General features: G+C 40.4%; 2 protein-coding genes across 14 annotated transcripts in view; both read right to left on the bottom strand.

Moving 5' to 3' along the window:
* LOC115378136 (calcium-activated potassium channel subunit alpha-1-like) overlaps positions 1-13799 on the bottom strand; it is an 86599-nt gene extending 72800 nt beyond the window's left edge. For 6 of the 12 annotated variants that reach the window (XM_030078298.1, XM_030078307.1, XM_030078297.1 and 3 more), the window contains exon 1: positions 12991-13798. In XM_030078298.1, the coding sequence (XP_029934158.1) occupies positions 12991-13224 (234 nt within the window). In that variant the 5' untranslated portion in view covers positions 13225-13798. Of the gene's footprint in view, positions 1-12990 lie in introns of all 12 variants that reach the window. The other 6 variants (XM_030078295.1, XM_030078306.1, XM_030078296.1 and 3 more) reach the window with 3 other exon arrangements.
* A 1305-nt stretch (positions 13800-15104) lies between these two features.
* LOC115377855 (disks large homolog 5-like) overlaps positions 15105-22636 on the bottom strand; it is a 31261-nt gene continuing 23729 nt past the window's right edge. For both annotated transcript variants that reach the window (XM_030077911.1, XM_030077912.1), the window contains exons 28-33: positions 22331-22527; positions 21745-21888; positions 21144-21271; positions 19599-19708; positions 17279-17388; positions 15105-16271 (exon numbers count right to left, since the gene is read on the bottom strand). In XM_030077911.1, the coding sequence (XP_029933771.1) occupies positions 16168-16271; positions 17279-17388; positions 19599-19708; positions 21144-21271; positions 21745-21888; positions 22331-22527 (793 nt within the window). In that variant the 3' untranslated portion in view covers positions 15105-16167. The remainder of the gene's footprint in view (positions 16272-17278; positions 17389-19598; positions 19709-21143; positions 21272-21744; positions 21889-22330; positions 22528-22636) is intronic.

Raw genomic sequence — 22636 nt, 5'->3', positions numbered from 1 at the left:
AGAACAGTGTAAAATATATCATCGCAATCGATTGCTTAGCACCAAAGATGCCTCAAGAAACGTACAGATCACCACTTTAGAGAGGTGAGACCATAAACACAACACTCTTAATGCAACGTCCAAGTTCAAGACGTGCAAGATAACCATGCACACAGCACAGAGAGAGCGACAGGGAGAGGGAGAGAGGGAGAGAGGGAGAGAGAGAGAGAGAGAGCGACTCTGGGAGTGTATCCATGGCAGCAACTGAGCTCCTGGTGTTTCTGCTCCACTGAGTGGGCTGCCTGCCTGCCTGCCTGCCTGCCTGCCTGCCTGCCTGCCTGCCTGCCTGTCTGTCTGTCTGTCTGCTGGGACTGGCATGATTCACAGAGCAGGAAATCGAGACAGGATGCAGAGGTTAGCCGTGCTCCCTGATGAAACGCCCCACAGCCACGCACCTCAAGGATAACACGGCTCGGCCTCTTTGCCCCATGATATCCTACTCCTCTTCTACTTTAATGGTGTCACACATCACTCTCTCTGAGGCTTTCTCCAGGCTCTGCACGTCACCTGGGATCACCTGATGCAGTTTACATAGCTACCAGAGAGAGGGGGGGGGGGGTGGAAATACAAGATGCAGGATTCCCACAGGCCTTGCAAATTCTTTAAGGCTTGTGGGGAAAAAATAAGCCCATAACAGTTTTGAAAATGTATAAATAGATTTCAGAGTAACTGATTTTGTTTGACGATTAAACATCTAAAGTTCACAGTATTTCAGCTCTCCGTTGTAACCCTTTGATCCTGAGGAAAACCTGTGATGGAGATCAGCAGCTTTATTGGTCTGCCTAAACTCAAAATATCCAGTGTCCGCAATTTATTATCACAATACTGTCTTACAGAAATATCGCAATATTCAATATTACCACAATATTTTGACAGGGGGTAAGGGATGGGTGATTAAAAGTTGTAATTGCATGAATTGCACATTACTCAAAAGCATCATGTGTGTAACCAAAGTTACACCAGCAATTGAACAAATTTTGGTAATCAAACAGAAGTTAAGAGAAGCAAAGACTGCCAACATGCTACTGGACGTTTAAGATTTGCAACAACTGATATTAAATTACAAAATTAGGAAGCATCTTGATATACCCAAAAAGGCTTGTGATATATATGCAGCTTTACAATATTGGAAAAAAAATACTGCATATCGATGTAAATATTGTGATGTTAAATACTATTGGATATCATCTGAGAGTACTTAGTTTGTGGGTTACAGAATGAAAGGGAAAGTCGGTGTCAGTGCTTTAAAATAACATCAAGCCATAATATTGGAGAGGTAGCTTCAATAAAGAACCAAACACAATGTGCAATACAATTCAGTTTTTTGGAGCTGTCTTCAGACTATAAGTTGAATCCCTGCAGTAAACTAAGACGTGCGCACTTTAATCAGTTTACTGTGGAACTAGAAAGCAGGACACATCTCCAGCGACTTTTTCTTCATTGGCTGTGTTAAGAAACTTCAGTGAATTTCATCCATAAAACTGACAGCACCGTTCTCTTTTCTCTGTTTTAGGGTCCTTCGCTAACCATTTTTTAAAAAATATTTTAGATGGGTGTGCCATTTCTCAGAAAACATTTTCCCATCTTGTGGCCTGGGACGGGACGGTGCAGCAAGTGCCACCTTTGATTTGTGTGGCGTAATATAGAACATGTAGCTGAATCACTCGGCCCCACCCACAGCACATACAGCTGGCCGCTCCAAATCTCAACCAAAATCTAAATCCGATACTTGTATGATTCATTTATTACGGCTATTTCTGAAAGACACTTTTTAGAAAACTGCTTCAAAGGAAGCTGTAATGCAACCAATAGCGTAGGAATGCTGCCTGCTGCGTGTGTCATCATTCACTCTACTGAACTGGCCACAAAAAAAAAAAAAAAAAAAAATCATACCCAGTGGGAATAAAGCTTTTGTTCATTTTATATAATTTTATATAGACAAAACACAAACATTTATAAGGACACATCCCGAAAACCCCTCATAACACAACAATCTTGGTCAGAAATAAACTTCTACAGGCTACATTGTTATTGTGGCAAAAGGTGGTTTGAGTTCTGAAAAGCATTGAGAATGCATTTCAAAGCCTTGTGACACATATTGTGATGCATTTCAAAGGCTTTATGATATTGTAGAAAATAATGCAAATGGGTGCGAATATCGTGATGTTCAGTATTCTTTTAAAGGGCTTGAATTTGGTGTCCAAGTGAGTCGTAAGTCTGCTGATAAGGAGTTGATACTGACTGGATGGGGGTGGGGGGTGGGGTGCCAACTGGGAGATTAGCATGAATATGTAACAGTGCTGCTGGGTTTCTATTAGCATGTGTGCCGACTTCCAACAGTCACTTCTGATCAATGTGCACTTTTACAGCAGCCTCTTTTGTTGTGGTGTTTACATCCAGGATTTCAACATGCCACGTTCCCAAGATGCATCGGGGGCATTGTGTGTCCCTGAGATAGGGCACCCAGCCTCAAAGCACTCCTGGCATGTAACTATGCAGCATGTGCTGTACTTCCACTCTGCCATAAATCTTCAGAGAGGCTGGAGATGGCACGCACACAACTTGGGGAATGAATGAATGAGTGAATATGTTCTGCAACACACACGGTGTGGTGATGGAGGAAGCAACTGGGGGCTTGGACAACGAGGACATCCTCTTGACAGCAGTCTTATTTAAAAAGAAGGTCCTCGTGGGAACCCCGAGCCTATGCAAAGCCTTGAGAGTTATCTAACAACGCTTTCAGCATGGCAGTCATATTCTTAATTACTGCCCAGCCAACAATGTTATTCATTGGCTATTGATGGAATCACACCTAACTCTGACACCTTGATACTTCTACACTTCTGCACGAGTGTCACTACAGTTTCGCCCAGACACACCACTGACTGAAGGAGATGTTTTGTCTCTATGATTTTATATATAGTGTCCTTTTTGCCTGAATCACACTCTTCATCTGCCGCTTTCTGCGCTGCATTTGACGTCATATTAAATTACTGGGTAAATGAGATCTATAATGTGCAAAGCACTGACCTGGATTTTGACTCATACGTTTTCTTAGATTCTTATGAATGCAAACAACGACAGAGGAGCATCAGTTCTTTTTACAAAATAAAAAATGAAACTACAGTATGCCGACTCATGCAACAGCAAGCATGCACTACTGTGTCAGCCACTGCTTCATTATGCCATTATGGGTGTGGGCATTCAGAGGGTAATTATAGCTATGAATAAACTCAGTAAATTAGAACAACAAGGGCAATTCTTATTGCTGGGCCAGATGGTAAGCCCAGTTTATTATTCATCTACTCTGAGTTAGAGGCACTAATTTGATATGGCTCTTAGACTGAATGAACCTACAAACGTAGAACTGGGAAAAAGGATGCTAAGATATTAGTCACACCTTTAGCAATTGTTTGCACATAGCAGAATGTTTTAGGAATGCGTGACTGACAGGAAGGTGCTTTGTGGTCAATACCACTGCCCACAAAGTAAACACAGCTAGAAAAAGCATTATCCAAGAGAGTAGAAAGGAGAGAAGAGTAGAAAGTGGGCTGTTTTGCAATATCACCGTCAGAACAAAGGCTTTTTTCTAAGCCTTTGTTTTAAAAAAAAAAAAAAAAAGGACAATGCCAGTGATTTTTGAGTATTTGGCCCATTTACTATAATTTATCCACATTTTACACACGGCTAACAAAGTCATCGCCATTCATAAACCACAGCACTAAGGCGTTGAAAACATTTCCCTGGGGACTATCTCCCAGTGGGCAGACAGTTTCACTCCACTCAGTTTCAAGTCATCAAAACACACAGTGCTGCTGCTTTTAGGAAAACTAACGTGGACAACTTTATACTGGTGTGAAGAAAGTTTGACATTAATTTCCATATCATAGTAGAATGTTTGGAGACCAATGCCTGACTAAAATACAAAAAAAATGCAACTGCTTGCTTTGGGAAAAGATCAGCAGAAACAGGAAAAATATAAATTTTGTAGATATTACACAAACATGCAAAATCCCTGCGATGGTCTTTTAAAGGAGCCGGTCTATGACTAATGCAGAACAACTGTCCAATTTGCATGCATAATGTTATGCTGTTGACTTTAAAGACTGTGTACACTGAGTACACTGACAGCTGTAAAACTGCCAAGTAAAATAATATTGGTTAGTAGAGTCGTAGTAAGTTGTTGTTTATTAAGTCAATTAAAGGTCAGTGTGTGTTGCATAAGGGCAGTAATTAACTACTGAAGGCATCTGCAGTTGAAATAGAGGGATGGTAAATCCAGTTCAAAATGTGGATTTTATTATGAAGCATTATTCTTGCGTGCTGTCCTCTTCATCCACCGAGATTTGCGAGTTCCTCAAAGTCAGTAAGTTTTCAAGGCTGCATTTTCTGCAGTAATCCACTCGTGCGAGTGGGCGTTCTCCCAGGGAGCCCTGCCGACTCCTGAGGGGCGTTCACAGACCATCAGGGAACGGTGGAAACAATATTTTTGAAAGGCGGGCGTTGAGGTGTTCCTCAGGGGTATTTCTTTAAGGCGTGTTTGCACCAAAGATTCACGTCAAGACGGGTTGACACTTGCAGCTACTTGCAAAACAACATGGTCTACAACAAACCTGCCAGTTTACACCAGTGCAAACAGACGAGACGGTGGATTGTTCCCATAGCAATGACTCTTTACTTCAGGGTTTCGATCAGCTTTCTGCGGCTGGATAGTTTTTCCACGTAGCTCCATGCTGCCTTCACAGGAACGGGACATCAGAGTATCATCTGTAAAATTTCACCACGATGCCATTTACTGTGTCAGCTCAGGAAAATTGACAGTTTCTTCTTTGGTGTTCCCTGTGGAGGAAATGAGGAGTTCCTTCCTCTTGAAAGCTTTCATTTCTCCAGAGGTTACACCATGAACACCATGTTATGGCTGTGGTGAAATTTACAGGAGGGATATTCCGCTTTTGGATTTCCCCTGACAGCAACTTAGCGTCTAGCATTCTTCCACACTCAAATGTTTAGATAAATACACCTACAATATAAGATAACCTACATATCCTTCTTCTTTATTCCAGTAGCTTCAGACTTACTGGGTGTTTTCTGCTGGAACAATTAATAAGAACGCTTCTTGTTTGGTATTTCTGGTTGACTCTCTGGTTTGTGATCAATAATTGGATGTAATTAAAGTTTGAATGTCAAATTTCTAACTGCTGCATCTGTTTAACACTCCTAAATATAATTTCTTTTCACATGGTCTTTTTTTGCTCCCTGGGAAAACTAATGATAATGATATTTAAACTGTCCAGTTAATCAAATGTTATTTGGCATTCAGTTATACAATCTATGTTTGAAACAATCAAACAGGGGTGGGAGGAATACAATAGGAGGTTGTGTTCTGATTGGATCTGATGTGTGAAAGTAACTATTTGATCCCTCCCCAGCCAATCTGCTTGTTTAATTCATGAGAAAATATCCGAGAAGCCTCTCTCTGCATAGAAAGGACCTCAAATCCTTAGTTTCATTATGATTCCAACACCGAATGATGACAATAAAAAATGAAAAATTGCACATTTTAGTTAATCATCCCTTCTGATACAGGAAATATTGGTGCCCAGCGCAGTTCCACACACATCAAATAATGTCTCCATCATTGCTGCATTATTGTCCATGCTGAGAAATTCAATCATGTATGAAGCCATTAGACAAGCAGGCCACGAGCAGACCGTGCTACACTTCCTACGGCCTGGCCACAGACCTTCAGCACTAACCTGATAACGCTCTAATAACATGTCCACTTCACTTTGCTGTCCATGATGTGACAGAGCAAGCACTGCAGCCAACAGGGTATGTGGAAATCAGTGTTTTGTGAACCTGTATTTCAGGGATCTACAGTCCATATATAACTGCATAATCCAGTAGTGGAAATGTTTAATCAATTACAAGTGTTGTTTTTATGTTTTGTAGAAAATTAGGTGCCATAAGAGAAGGGGCACACTGCCACATTTGGAGCACACTTTTTGACCCGAACCACTCAGACGTTCATGGTTGCATCAATTTATTTATAAGGAAATCTTATCAGCTTGGCTTTAATGCAGAGCCAGTGAAGCTCTGCATTAAAGCTCAGTTTTGAATCCCCTTAAGGAGATTGGGCTAAGTGGATCGGGTCGTGCTTTACAGACCAAAAGGCGAAGGAGCACCCTGCTTGCCTTGCCAGGGCCCTGATGACCGACTGTTAAGTACCAAAAAGCAACATAAAGCCATAAAGTGTGCTCACTCTTCCTGTAAGGTGTTCCTGTGAGTCTCCAAGGTACATTTGTTAATATTCAAACATTCGATCGTGAGCAAGTATGAGCAGAGAAACCAGCCACAATACTTTCTTCCCAATTGGGATTAAATCAGAAGTTAGGCTTCATTGTTATTCTATAGCAAGAATACAAGGAGATATTTCTGTGCCATTGGGTTTTATCACTGTATGACAGGAAGAAATGTGGCATCATTTTCCCATATCAACATTTACAAGTATCTTGAATAAGAGGAAAAAATGTTTATATAGGTATGGGAATGTTTACAAAACAAGATTATAATTTAAGCATTATAGATCAAATCATCAGACAAATAAGACAAATAATAATTTTAGGGTTTTAGGAAACTTTCTGCTATGCACCCATTTCTAAACAGCATTTTTGGGAACATTCTCCCTTAATAATAACCCTCAATCCAATAGTTCTGCCACACATAGTGTAATATAGCAATAATACCTGATAGGGTGTTCTACGCTGTGATTATTGATGCAAAAGTGATGCAATAGGTACAAGGCACAGCAGCTTTTATGCTTTTACAGCGGCTGACGCGTGCTGTCCGAGAGGGTTTCTTCAAAGTAGTGTACATAGAGAGGAATACAGAAAGAAAGCTGCTAAATAGCTTAGTGTTTACTACAAGAGTGAGCACAGAAGACGGCAGCGCCCTGTGGGAACTGACCAAACCGCATGAACACACGTCAGACAAATCACACCGGCTGGCCGAGGCTACCTCTGCTATTTGTACTTTTACAGTGGAATTCTATAATTCATGTGGTGGTGCTCTGTTGCTTTTTGACTGACACATGGGAAGTAGAAAAAAGCTGACCTGGTGCATCCATTAGTGTATCTGACAGTATACTTAACAGTTATAATGAATGAGGCAACATCGGCTGTTGTGAGGGAAGTGATGGCTGTTAAGTAGCCTTAATTGGCATCACACTGTTATCTTGCAGCACTTTAATGACCAAATCTAAAAATGTACCGTGGAAAAAAATGCATTTGCCATGAATTTTTAATGCCAGTAAAGGCAAAGTTCAAAGATAAATGGCCGATGGTGATGCATGACATGCCTATGTCCAATTATTCTTGAAAAGACTCCCCTCACGAGACAGATGCCTGATTTCATCTTTAAGGTCAGGCGCAGAAAAATGCCTCGCCTGTGAAGACGTGCGGCCTCATTTACACACCTCTACTCTGAATGTCTTAGCTCTAACTGTGAAAGCGCTTAAAGCAATATCATAAATCCAGTGTTGATACCTTGGGAAAGAACAGAGATTAGATGAAGGTTTTTGATATGTGACAGAAAGTCTTACAATAATCTCCGCAACCTGCTAATTTTGGTGTCAAGATCTTTTTAAACAGCACAATGTTAGTTTGGATTTGTTTTGATGGAAAAAAAAAAGTTCAAGAAGTTAACTGAGGTCCTCGGCATCATTTATCATAATCTCTGCTTTGGTTTCCTGTTACATGTGGAAACGCTGATTAAAAAATAATTAGGACTGATAAACTTTATAATTGATGGGCAGCTGGCACTGTGGCAGTGTTTATTTTGGTAACAGTTGCCTCGTGCTCCTTCTAGGATGCTACTCACACATCAAAGAGGGATACAAAATGTTGTATTGGATTTTACTTTAATGAAATGAGAATGGATGAGTTAAACTTTTAATAATAGACACCAGAAAAGTGTGAGGACTCATTGCACTCATTTATGCAGTACATCTCCTCTTTGACATTTTGATAAATTGCCTAAGCCGCTAAATTTAGATTTCACTATCTACCCAAAACCTACTCCATCTGATAGCGGAGACCATTGATCAACATTATAAGCCTATTCTCTGGATCCACCATAATAATTTCTCAAAGGGTAAGTACATTAAACTAGAATAGAACATGTGGCTCATGACACAATTTCTGCAAAGGTCTCTGAATTATTAAAAAATATATTAATATAAATCAAAGAATCTCAATAATGAATCAAGGTGTTCTGTATGGAGGGGGAACTTAGACAAAGGACAAATCCAAATCTAGAGTCCTAATATATTCTGGGCTCATGACTGCGATCGCTAGATCCTCAACTGCATATGGAAGATATGCTTCAAAGATGAACATAACACGACGTACGACACGTGCCTTATCTCCTTCCAGTCAATATTCCACTGGATGGCTACACTTCTCTGGAGTCTGTGGTTAAATGGAGCCACGGTGAGAGGGCATCCTGTAAAATTAGATGCTAAAGTTTGTTATTAATGAAAGACTTACCTCTTGATGATGCACAGTCAGTGATTATTTCAAATAGTGGGACCGTGTAGGCACCAGAAATTATAGTTTTATTATGCTTTACAGTACAGCAAAAATTAGTTTATAAAGGCATCATACCAGTGATTTTGCATGTTTAGCATAATATCTACAGAATGTATACACTTCATGTCTCTGCTAATCTTTTCCCAAAGCAAGCAGTTGTGTATATACATTTTTCCTCTCTTTTATCCAGCCATTGGTTTCCATTCATTCCACTACAATATGAAAATGAACTTTCAGAGGCATCAGACTTTCTTCACACCAGTATTTCATCACCATAGCACATAGCAGCAGCACTGTTGTGTTTTGATGACTTGAAGTTGGGCGGAGTGAAACGCTCCCTCCGCTAGGGAAAATAGTCCCCAGGGAAACGTTTGCTTTCCACAGCCAATTATCAGTTCTGTGATTTATGAATGGCGGCACCTTTTTTTTTTTTGGCTCCACATACAGAACATTATAAGGAGGGCATTTCAACTAAAAATGTGAAAAAATGTAAAAATTTGATTATATGTTGTGAAGTCTTTAGTACCACTGCATGATCTGCAGAATGGTTTGTTGCAATGTAAAATGTGGGAAAATTATAGTAAACAGGCCAAATATTCAAAATCACTGGTATCATCCTTTAAGGACTACTTCAGTGCTGAAGTTTTTTTCTTGTTTGCCAATAATTATGAGAAATTATTTATTCAAGAAGAAACTCCACAGTACAACTACTCTGAACACTACTTCCAACAGCATCCGGTGCTTCTTTTCTGTTACTGATTGACAAAACACCAGCAGGCCCTGGCACTACTGAGATGTTTAACATTTGTGTTAATCTGAGACCTGTTGGATCGCAGATGGTACAATGACAGCCAAGCTGCAGCATACTGGCTATATTATGCAATATGAGCAGCTAATACTCACTTAACTAATTACAAGGAATATGTATGCTATCTCATGATGGAAGTAAGAGGATTGACTGACAGGACTGAGACAATTGTCAAAGGATTGTGCATCCATATATTACATAAATGATGTCTAAGTTCCTACTTAAGAGCATTTACCATGCATGGCAAGTACTTTTAGTCACAAATACAATGAAGCAGACACTACAACAAAGTAGAAGCTCTTGTGTCTTCAAAATAATGTAGCATAGAGTTGTTTTGTGTTTCAGCAATAGAATGAAAAATGCATAATAGTTTTAATTAGACTGATGCTGTGCATCACTAATATTGGCTCAGCTCAACTGGTTAATATAGAGAGAGTGCATATCTGTGTGTGTGTCAGAGAGAGTGAGAGAGCAGAGGGAGCGCCACTCGGCAATTCCAACTTTCCAACTCATAATTACCCCACTTTTGGGTCGATCGTGTGCACTCGTCTCATAATTATGATATTTCAAACCGCACTTAAAGGTACCATGAGAGTGTCTCTCTGTGAAAATGACTCTGAATCTGATCCCTCATCCAAAGGTTGCGCGGCAGACACACCCCCCACTACCGCCACCATCCCCCACCATGCACCTGACACATCTAAGGACACTGAGTCATTGCCACAGGATGTGCACATTGATTAGCATGCCCATGGCTGTGCATAACCTGCCTCAATACTTTTCTAAACACCTTCAGCACACAACATCTTGGAAAAGCACACCTCTCCTCTTTTGAAGTATACTGCTTTTGCAAGCTACTGTGGAACGTAAAGTGTAAGTCCTCTTGGAGATGCAGATTCTTTGAATGTTCATACCCAACACCACTCTTGAATATAGATTGAACAGCCCACAGTAAACAAAACACTCCTTTAATGGAGATTGCATACTGGGAGTCTGCTCCAGCAATATGACTGAGAGGCTGCCTTAGCATATCAGCCTCCTTTTTTTGTCAGTACAATGCTATTTACAATGAACACAGTCTCTTTTTCCCAGACAGATAATAACTGTCATCAGCACCTCACAAATGATGAGTTTCATCGATTGTCATCAGACTGGGAAGGCAGAACCGCAGCCATAGAGGATCAATCTCAGAGACATGGAACTGGAGAGGCAACAGTGCAGGGCAGAGAGCCTCCTCAGACTCACAAGAAGAGGGAAAGCTAACTGAAAAAACAATAAAATAAGGAAGCAAATGATCATCTCCCATCTATGAACAATACACTGAAAGATCCATGTTTGGGATGCTAATGACATGCACAGACTGGGTGGGGGTGGGAGGTGTTCCTACAACACAACCTGCCACATCTCAGAGCCTAGACAATTGCATAAGGCAGATTTTCTCTTATAATGAAATACTTTGCTTGCTAGTTGCTTAGCAACTAAAAAAAAAAAAAAAAAGAAAAAAAAAGAAAAAAAAAGAAAAACTGATTCATATGGCACATACCGTATGTGCCTGACACTGCATTTCTGACACTCTGGAGGGAGGGTGATTCTTGGATAAGGAAAAGAGGCAGAGTGCAAGACAGAAATGCACAGGAGGCAAGCAAAAGGCAGAGAGGAAAAGATTGGATGTGAGAGGATGACCCTTCCCTGGCCGCCTCCCAGAGAGATAGCACAACAGGTTGGAGGAGTTTGCCAGTTTCCCTTGGCAATATCTGAACAAAAACACTTCCACCGCTTTCGTAATCTTGCTGGGATTCACAAATAAACAGGGCAGGTGGACAGACCTAAGTGTTTTGCCGTGGACTTTGAAGAGGGGGAGGACTAATTTCACTCCGGTCTTCTTCTCAGTCTTGCAATTCTGACTCATTTCTTCTCTCTACTAAAAGCTATGAGCAAAAATTCTTCTTTATAAGCTGATAGATTCTTGCAGATATTCGTACTACAGCCAAAGTGGGGCACTGAAAGAGACGTCTGCCTTCAAAGGTCAGCACCATCCTGGATGCAGCCTTTGCCATTTCCTCTTTCCATCCTGCTTGTCTGTCTGAGATGAATGCACATGCATTATGTAGAGAGATGAATAGTGAACAGGCTCTCTGTGCTCTATCTCTGACACCATTATCAGCTGAAGTCGTTTTTTGTCCTTCAACATAGGAGGAAGGATGCAAACTTAATCTTTTAATCAAAAAATCCAGCTACAGAAACCTTAAAGTACACTGGAGCCCTTCAGTCCAAAGAAACATAGTCCAGCACACCTCGTTGCATCAAAAAGAATGTTTTTAAATGCAGGACTGCAGCCAGTCTTGGGCAGATGGTGTCATTACAATTTAGTAGCAGAAAATCTAGCAGTACACCGAGATCCATGTTGCTGTCTGCCTTAAATGATATAAAAATTATTTGGAGGGATTATGTCATGGTATGAGTGTTAACCTCCATGCAGAGCAATAGAGATGCACACCATCAGTGAAAGAATGTCTCTTGGACATCCAACAATGTTTGACCCATGTAGGAGCAGCAGCTGACGGGCTTGGTGTGTCCTGAGCAGGCCTCCGACTGGCAAAAACTATTCCTGACTTTTGGAAGCCTGTCAAACAAATGGCGCTGAGCAGTTCACTGTAGCGTTCGGAGCAGCAAAACAACAGCCTCGGAGTATGATATGACACAATAAAAATAATAACAGGAAACCATGCTCAGGATGGCATTTTTAAACCACTGACAGGCAGCGGTTTGGTCAAGCAACAGCTAAACATTCATTTGAAATTAGTCTCCTGAATAAATAAAAAATAAAAATCCAATCGTGTATTTGCACAGCCATCTTAATTCAAACAACTCCACTAAACCCTAATTTGAAAAGTGTGACACATAACACTACAAAGAAGAAAACTACACGAACCACAAGGAATGAGAGGAAGAACGACAACTATGAGAAGAAAATGGTGGATTATGCACTCTATGATAAAATGAGGGTTTCTGTTTTTATGTTAATAAAAAGAAACAAACCTACTTCAGCCAGTTTCTGCTCTATTTGATGGCAAAGGAGTACAATATATTCAGATAATGATAAATCAAATCTTATTCATGAGATATTGTGTTGATGGGGGTGGGTTGTGGTGATTACACATAGTCCTTATAACCCACTAGTTTATGGATCAACAACAGGTGTCATCAGCATATAACATATTACTGTATATGAAACTAATCCCCAAACAGAGGACCCATCATATGAGTACAGTCCAAAAGTAAAATTATTCACTTACAGATTGTCTTTTGGTACAACTGTATGTTACAGTTAATGCATGTCACATTAAGTAAGGCAATAGCTCTGAGGGTTCAAACCACACACAGAGTCATGCACTGCCGTCTCTGTAATGTGATCTTAAAAGAGATTTAATGACCGGCCTATTTCTCAAATCAAACTGCCTGGACACACTATATCGTCAGGCACTTGCTGGCCTAAAACAACCCGTGATAAACATGTCACTCGCGGTATGATGGTTATTAATTGAGATGGCATACCTTCTTTTTGGCGTTGCAGTGGCAGCACACAGTCCACAGGTATTTGAGAGTTCTCCACAGGAGGATTATAAAGAGCCCCCCAAAGAAAGTGACCATGGAAGAGGCGAGGAATGCCCACCACATTCGCTGGCCATTGCTGTCACAGGGCACATCTGGTGAAAACGGAATGATCACATTCATCTTGGATATGTGGATGGACGAGTCCGGGTTGAATTTCTCCCTGTTCTTCGGCATTATCGCCTTTCTGATCAGTTGTCAGCCACAATAAACTTAGTAGGATTCAGGCGCTCTGGGGAGCTCCGGCCAGCGCTCCCTGATGCCCCAGCGGCTCAGCCATATTGTGTCAACCGCTTTCCACTCCTTTGCCTTTTCATCTGGCTCCAATCAATAGTAGAACAAGAGTTGGGTCGATAGCAAGTGCACACACTAAAAAAAAAACTTTCCTTTAAAGAAAAGAAATCAACAAGAAAACGATGGCGCGCCTTGCGAGGAGCATTCCTGGCTGGAATTGCGCGTCAATCGTGAGACGTGCGCGTAAAAATCACATATTCTTGTAAACTCTTCAACAGTTGTCACGATTTTTGGGATGGTCCCGATTGGATGAGATGGAAGGAAATGTATTGTTGTGGTTACTATCTTCAAGCAGTGTGTCGTCCGCGGCAATCGATGGCTTTCACTCACTCATGCACCTTGTGTTGGGTAACAGCGCAGCTTTCAGCAGGTCCGCTACTTCTGCTCCGCACTGTTGAATGCTCTCCTCACGGCAAACACCGCACTTCACGGCTGTTTTCCTTCTGCGGGGAATTTCGCTTGAATAATAATGGCTCGTTGCGCGGTGGCGGGGCTCGGCTGTGTATTTCACGGCGCTCAGGCTTCACCGGCTGATTGCGGCTGTCACGTCCATTTGTTGGAAGATGGCATCGCAGATTTACAGGTAGCGGGGGAGGAGCCATCAATACGTCCCACGGTTTACTGCTTATTTAGGGTGGACGCTCCATTAATTTTTTGATGATAATGACTTAAGTGTTACAGTTGGGTTGGTTTTTAAATCAGGCAGCAATTACACGGAACATAATTACAAGTAAGGGCACCCTTACATAATGAAAAGTGACGGTTATCTCTGGGACTTGCTGTGGTGCTCAACATAGAATTTATAGAGCTTATTTTTTATTTTTCTTACACTGGTGTAGTAGTAGTATTCATGTAGTCTAGGCAAACATATTTAGTAGGCCTATTGCTGCGATAATTGCCCTTTAATGTTACGGGCTTTTATACGTTTTAGTGAAAGACATAAAATGCGTGAAATTAATGTTTTAGACATCGCCGCAGAAAATGAAGGCTTAAATAAAGACTTTCATAATATGGGCGTTGTTACGTCTGTTGGAAATGTGTTTAAGGGCCAAACAAATAAACTTGACTTGGAAAACCTGTTGAGCTCCGTTTGAAACAAAACTGCCAAGAGACGCCAACGGATGAGCCGAGCAGCTTCATGTGTCTGAATTCACCATAAGATCTTTTAGATTTTACCGAGTCAGACCAGTTTATCACTTTACAACTTGCACAGTGTCGATGAACTCATTGAAGTTGGCTGGAAACTGCAGAAATGTAAAACATCAGACTAGGAATACTGGGGAAAATCTAAAGTGTGATAAATGCGTGTGGGAAGAAAAGGAAACAAAACAAAGTTGCAAAGTCTGAGCTACAGTGGTGATTTACTCTCCCTAGTGGACAAAAAAGTGCACTGAGCGACCAAGTCCCTCATTTGGTATTTTCCTCCTCCTCCTCCTCCTCCTCAGTGGCCTCGGGCCGCTGTGTGAAGCGTCATGTTAGCAACATTACTCACCGCTTACAATAAACAGCGAGCGCACATCCGTCCTCTCCTCAGCTGACATCAGCAAGTTAACGTTTGCAGGCTGGAGGATGAACAAAGTTACTGCAGCTTTGAAACACAGCCTTTGTAACATAAACTCCAAAATGGTGTGTTGTGGAAAAAAATTAATTATTTAACAATACTATTTGTTATTATTCTAATACACACACACCCTCCGCCCCCCAAAAAGTTATGTTTTGGTCAAATTAATAAACAAAAAATAAAAACACAGACAAGGACTATGTTCTATTACAGTAACTGTATTTTTGTTAACATTTGATGCAAATATTAAACTTCATTAGAAGCAAACTTGAACTGGAGTGATGCATCTGCATTGAAAAAGATGAAATGTTGATAACGTGTTCTACTGTAAGTCCAAAAGGTGCTTGTAAATACTTTTAGTTGACAGTCAACCTTAAGTCAAATAAAATATCCCTTCTTAAATAATCCACTAAAGAGGAACATCAGACAATATTCAAATCAATATTGGCAATGTCAGCACAACACACAACATGGGATTCATTATGGTGAAACTAACGTACCAGTAATATGATTTACAATGGATATGGTAGTGTTAATAAATGCCAGGATGGGTACAGATAAATATAGTTTGGCACAGTATTATGTTTGAGGACTGAAATGATGCCATTAAAAAAATTACAGTGCCATTGCAGAACATTAAAGACAAAACAGAAGAGTCAACTGCAACACAAAGTGAATGAAGCAAATTTGCCCCAGATTTTCCTCTATAAATAAAAACATTAATGGGAAAATATGATCCTTTCTATTTGCTAGACAACTACATTTGTATAACAAAAAGGTTCATAACCAACATTTTTGATTTGATTAGATAAATTAAAAGGCAGAAAAAATATGTATAAATATAGAGAGGGGAACACAGTGGTCCTTTCTATCCTCACTTCTATAATTATGTCTGGAGTGATCTGAATACACATTAATGCAGTCTGCCTGTGGTCCTAAATATTCTTGGGACATACTGGAATAAAGGAGTGCTAAGAGTTATGGGAAAATAGAACATTCAAGTAAGCATTACATTAAACACTAGTGTAAACAAATCACTATTTGTAGTACATCACTATTGTAGTGGGAATATTACATTAATAACATCAGTGCTATTACAAACCTGATATTGCTATGAGTGTTGTGAAGAAACAGTACTGGGAGTTAACCATAATGACCACTAGACGTACCGGTTCACTGTGCATCCCATTAAAAACAAAAAAAGTCTGGTTTTGTAAAACCTAAAAGCCTCTATAGAGTTACATGCAGAGTGAGGGGAGACTTTTCTACAAGGCTTCGTCTGGGATCCACAATACTTTACTCTGCTCCTGCTCCACGATGGTCATGATCTGAGTGCAAATGTAGGACAGACTGCCTCCTTGGACAACACCTGCAACACAGTAAGAGGAGGAGGAGGGGGAGGGGGCAACTTGAAACAGGCACTCCAAACCCAGTGTCACAGCTATGTCAAAAAGTTGAGACTGAAAATTTGCTACTTGTACAGAAACAAGATAAACTTTCCCATGTCTTGCTGGAGGAAAGTTGAGGAGCTGACTTCACTTTAAGGTCTGAATTATGGAGACATGAAACACAGGCACATGGCAACCCCCTAGTCCTATTTTGCAGCAAGTGCCCGGTTTTCTAACCAGTGATAATTACTGTACTCATCATTTTACAGAAAATTTGTCCTCCATTAATTGCGGGCCTTACATTGTGTCTTCAGATTGGAAAGTGAAAGATAGCTTTAAGATGGTGTGCCCCATTAAAAAAAAAAAAAAAAAAAAAAAACTTTGGATGATCCCCAGCATGTTTGGAAAAGCCATAAACTTCATATCTTACTATAACTGTTTCTGTATTTGGTTTTCCTGAATGTTTTCATACATTTCCTATCCTCATATAACTGCTGTATTTGGTGACATTTTTGTTTGTTTTGATCACCTTTAGAAATACATGCCCCCAAAAATCTGGAACAATCCCTTTTTGAGACTCAATAAACTGGTTGACTCAGACCATTTTAAAAACCTGACTTTGAATCATGCTGTGATTTAAAGTATTTGCTTTCGTAAAAAAAAAAAAAAAAAAAAAAAATGTCCTCATTTTACTCGAGGATCTGCATTAATGTGACTCTGAGGTGAAATAAAGGTGATGTAAAAGCTAAATTTTCACCAGCATGTTAGTGTGCATTCCTGAAATATCTAATGAATCATCATATAAACATTGCGGTCCATATTCCTCATGGACCTCAAGTCTGTTCATTTCTCAAGATACACGTAAGCAGCATAAATGTATAAATATCTTTAAAGGATCTCCATAAATATTATTGTCACTGGCATTTCTCTATCCACTCTTTGCACTAACTTGGGTCTGTCTGAATGAAAATAAGATTTCACTACAAACCTGTGAAAAACCGGCTGTACTCCTGCTCTATTTTCTGTGCCGTCTCAAACTGCTCCTTGGAATGTTTCTGAGAGACTTTATCCCGCAGGTACAGAGGGTCCTTCTGCTCTCTGGGGAGAAAACATCATCATCTGTCAACACCCTAGAAACGTCAATTCACAGCCATATCATGCATAATGTAGGTGTTGTGTGCACTGCCATGGTATTAAACGAGTGTACTGGGAGGACAGTGGGATAAAAAATTAAAAAAAAAAAAAAAAAAAAACTCTATTTGATGCCAAAAGCCATTTAGAGCTGCAGCTATGCCATTAACAATTTTTGATATCTGATTTTCAAGATCAGACTTTGCATGATCCATCCTGGTTATTTGGGTTGTGGTGGTAGCAGGCTGAGAAGGACAGCCCAGATGATCCTTTCCACTGTCACATCCACCAGCTCCTCCTGGGGAACCCAAGATGTTCCCAGGCCAGCCAGGATACATAATGCCAGCGTGTCCCTGGTCTGCCCTGGTCTGTCCTCCCAGTTGGTCGTGCCTAGAACACTTCCACAGGGAGGCGACCTGGAGGCATCCTGACTAGATGCCCCAACCCCCTCAACTGGCTCCTTTCAATGCGCAGGAGCAGCGGCTCTACTCTGAGCTTCTCATCTTAACAGTGCAGAAACTTTGCATTACAATATCCTTTAATGCACATTTTCCTGAAAATGGCTACTATTGCTCCAGTAGCTGTATTTATTTTAAATGTGAGCCTGACAACTTCAGTATGGTTTTGTACATCTGACAGCAACACAAACAAATTTCTGTTTTTGTTCATCTAAATCTTAATCTTAATGCATCCTGCTGTGAATGGATGATACTAGTCATGCTGAAACAAATTGAGAAGTGTAACTATAGCCCATGACTTCATAATGAAAAATGACCTAAAGCAATAATAGTCAAAGCCTGGCTTGCACTACAGTGAGATCCCAATACTGCCACACAGCCCATCAGTTTACCATATCTGGAAAAAAAAAATCTCAACAGGAAGTAATGTGACTAATGGGCTCTCAGTCTGCGTCCACTGAGAGCGTCTGACCTAACCTAGAATCACGCTGTCATCTTTCCCTGGCACCAACATTTTGGGCTGCTGATGCCTTCCAGAGGATAAAAACCAGGGGAATAGCTTGAGCTTCTGTCAAACACAGCGCCAGGCAAGGCAGTGGGTGGTGTGTGTATGCGTATGTGGGGGTAGGTGGATGCAGCCAGTGTTTTAGCCACCCACACCGCAAAGTGGAGCCACAGGCCCTGCTAGCCCCTGCCTGGGACATCTGGCACTCAGCTGATGACAGAGGAGGCTTAGTGGCAATCAGTCTCAGTGTTTGCCTGCTGCACCATTTCATGTATTTGTGTGTGCATGTGTGTTTGAGAAAGTCTGTATCTGCCAGACCTGAGAGAACGTGCGTGTGTATGTGTGCGTGTGTGTCTGAACATAAAGGACCTTGCTGAGGGTTCAGCAGACTTAATCTTCCTGTGGGATTATGAATAAAAAAGCCCAGGGATCTTTGGTAAATCACAATTATCCTATCAAAACCCCGGCAGGTGGTGAAAGAGAGCAGGCTGCGGCCCCTGAACTAATGAAATTGTGCTCAAATCATTTTGATTAATTAGTTTTTGTGATGTGAACCAGTGATAATCAAACCGGTGGTAGTTTTGGAAATGTAAATTTCCAGAGAGTCTGCCACTGAAATAAAGTGATGCTGCAGACATCAAGGGAAAGTCATCAAGAATTATGACTGCTGCAAGGAGAAGTGGCATATCACAGATGAAACTAGCTTGGGGAAAAAAGGGGAAAAAGTTAATTTATCCTCACATCAGACTTCCTACACAAACAATGTACTGACAGTGCGCAGTGAACAAATACAGCAATATGTCAAATTATATTCTTTTGTTCATGCATAACTGTTATTTTTTATTTTAAATGCACAATCAGTTAATTGCACAATAAGACAATAGCTAATAAAATCAATTAGGCACTAGAGACATTAGGGTCTTTCAATCAATTGTGTTCACAAATGTTTTACATTTTGAATAAGCTTCAGCCCTAAAATTCAATATGATTCAATATTCTGACTATTTTTTTCTCCTAAACAACCTCCATAACCAAAGGATTTGGATGAACAAGCTTCTGCAGTTTGTCTTTGGAGGATTTAAACTTGAAGTGGAATTGGATAAACAAAAGCAGTGGCAGCGAAACACAAAGCACACTTGACATATCCTTGACATGTCTTCAGGCAAGGAAAAAAAACTGAGACAAACATCTATAAAAGGCATGGGACTACTCACTTTATCTGCTTGGCGTTTTTGTAGCGAATGAATATGACGATTGGGTAGATGTGAACGCTGTGAAGTCGTTCGATGGCGTGAGGGGCAATGTCAAGTAAACAGTGACAGTCCTATGAGAGAAAATGACAACAAAAAGATGGTGAGAAATGGGGGATGGTGCAAAGCGTAATATTACCAAGAAAAAAAAAATATGACAGAAACAACTTCATTTTATTACTTATATTTTTTTTTCATGAGTTCGGAGAAGTAACCACACACACACACACACACACACACACACACAACACATGGAGCTGTCATTAGACCTGAACTTCAGAGTTGGTGGATTTAAGCTAAATGAAGTCAAGGCTCCATGTATCTCACAGCTCATTGACTCCTGTGTTGAACATAATATCTGGAATATTAGAAGAAGCCATATTCAGCACATAAATAATGGGATATGAAATGTTTTTGAGGACTGGGTTTATTACTGCCTCTCTCATGTCCTTTAAAAGTACTTCTCCTTAGTTCTACAAAATTAGTCTTAGTTTATTGGCTGCTGGCAGAATAAAATGGCCGAAAATATAGGTATCTTAAGAGCAGGCTTTTCAAAGTTTGTTTTCTCCTTCATTCTTCATGTAGAAAATCAGTGACACTATTCATTGGCACTTTAGCCCATTTGCAGCTCCAATATAGCTTGACAACTGTAGAAATATGGGATGTGTTATTTGATGCACTTCCTACATTTCCCCTAGCTTATCAAGGAAGATTAAACATTGTAATTTCAGGTTATTTGATAACTTTTGGTCTGTGAAATGGCCCATCTGGACGATTTTATTTTTAATTAATAATAGAGAGGCTGGTTTGAGCTTTGGCATGGATTTAAAACTAAGCCATCACCTAAAATCAACTTCTTATCAGAGAAACATTGCTGGCATTGTCATGCAATATAGATATACAAAAATATATTTGTATTGGTAATGATTTTTGTATTTAATCTACTTAAGAAAACATGACCCAGAATGAACTTACTTCCTTTAAATGTGTGCATGAGCATTTTAGTTATGTACCAATTAACTAAATTTAGAAACATATAGTGTTTGGCAGCCTGGTTTAATATTACAACTTATTTTATATTAGGACACAAATGTCTTGTTCTTGTTTTTCCCCAGCACAATGATATATTTGGTAAACAGACTCTGCCTCCTCTTAAAAACAGACATCATGCATCAAAAAACAAGTCTGAATTGGGAACATGTCATGGCAAGCCTTTTTTTTCTGTATTTTTGGGAAACCCCATCCGGCACATACAGCTGCCAGAAAAAAAGCTTAATACCAAAGACAAATCTGACATCTGACTACGAATGTACAGACGTGATATTAAATACCAGCTGGTCAGACTTGCAGCCTTGGGTTGTTTGCACAGGACAGAACAAACTTTAACATTAAGAGCTGAAAGCCGAGCAGTGGGCAAAGAAATAAGACCTCATTTTGATGACTTGGCTTACAGATTCCATTTTGCAAAACCCAGGCAGATGAATTCATTTTAATGTGAGAAGAATATACCCTCTCTGTAATTTCCTTTATTGAAGCAACAGTTGTCACATCAAAATGGCCACTTCTCCGTTTGTAGTCAATGAACACACAATCCTTCACTCCACGTTCTATTGCCTGCTGAGATGCCTTCATAACCTCTGAAAGAAAAAGACATGTCGTCACTGTACAAATTAGTTAACAGGCAAACAAAGGCAAACCAGTTATTCCTGTTTTATGTCATAATCTAACTGAGCACCAGTGGGTAAAATACACAGTAACATGCAAGACAAGTTAGGGCTGAACAATATGGTTAAAAAAAAAAAATAGTAATAATAATTAATTAATTTTACAGATAGTAGGAATGGTAACTTTTGCATTACAATTTTCATTGAAACATCTACTGGAAAATCCTATTTGCAGGCCAGGGCATCTCTGCAGCACCATAAGACTTTAAAACAATATTTTTGCCACACATTTTACCTTTGCAGCGCCTGTGATTTGGATATATGTTTTGATAATATTTCAATTAATTTTGCTGCCCTAATACAAGTCAAGAATACAACGTTGACAGGCACACATCAAACTCCTCATGAATAAACAAACTATCTACAAACTGTGGTCAGTGGCTCACCAGGCAGACAGCGACAGAACTTGGCAGGAGCCTCCTTCACTAACATGTCCTTGATGGCCTCCACTAACGGACCCAAAATCAACACAGGTCTGGGGGACAAGCACTCCACCTTCTGGACCCGCTGGTACACCAAGCTCACTCCGTCTGAGGAATACACAGAGAAACATGCCATTCATTCAGAAATACACCAAGCTAAACATTGTAGCAAAGTTCCATCCATCGATTTATTTCTTTTGCCGAGCATGCATGTTTTCCAGCACCAGCCTGCTTCTTTTACAAACATTCACACATGGTAGTTGCCCAACACAGCTGGCCACCAAGTCAGTCTACAGAAGCACTTGGGGGTCAAAGGCCTTGCTAAAGGGCACTTGAATGTTTGTCGCCATTCTTCATTTGCTGTCCCCACTTAGATATTTCCAGCTTGGCACATGTCTGCTTCTCCAGCAAAGGCTAAAGGCACACATGTACTCATACTGAGGAAAAGCAGTTATGCTACTGTGAGAAATTTATAGTTGATCTACTGATTCTAATCATGCTGTACGCTTGTGCATTTCTAATAAACCTGTCATGGTAGATGGTTTCTCACCCTCTGTAATGGGTATGGAATCTGTGCTTATGGCATCCAGAGCCATCAGGTCTTTCCCATCCTTGGATCCGCTCCGTTTGTGCTTCTGTCTCCGGCGAAAAAAGGACCTGCGTGCAGCGGCAGACAGAGTCTTGCTGGTGCCGTTATCATCCTTCATATCAGGCATGCTGTGTCTTCTGTAGAACTCCTGGTCCATCCTTATGGAGAAATAACGGGTTCAGACCTGTTCCTCTTACATAAATTACATTAAATACAACAAGAGACATCATACACATGTAATTATCTCACATGTGTAAAAGTAAAGTA

The sequence above is a fragment of the Myripristis murdjan genome, chromosome 19 (genome assembly GCF_902150065.1).
Source record: "Myripristis murdjan chromosome 19, fMyrMur1.1, whole genome shotgun sequence".
Taxonomy (NCBI): Eukaryota; Metazoa; Chordata; class Actinopteri; order Holocentriformes; family Holocentridae; genus Myripristis; species Myripristis murdjan.
This window is presented reverse-complemented; position numbering and strand designations above follow the sequence as displayed.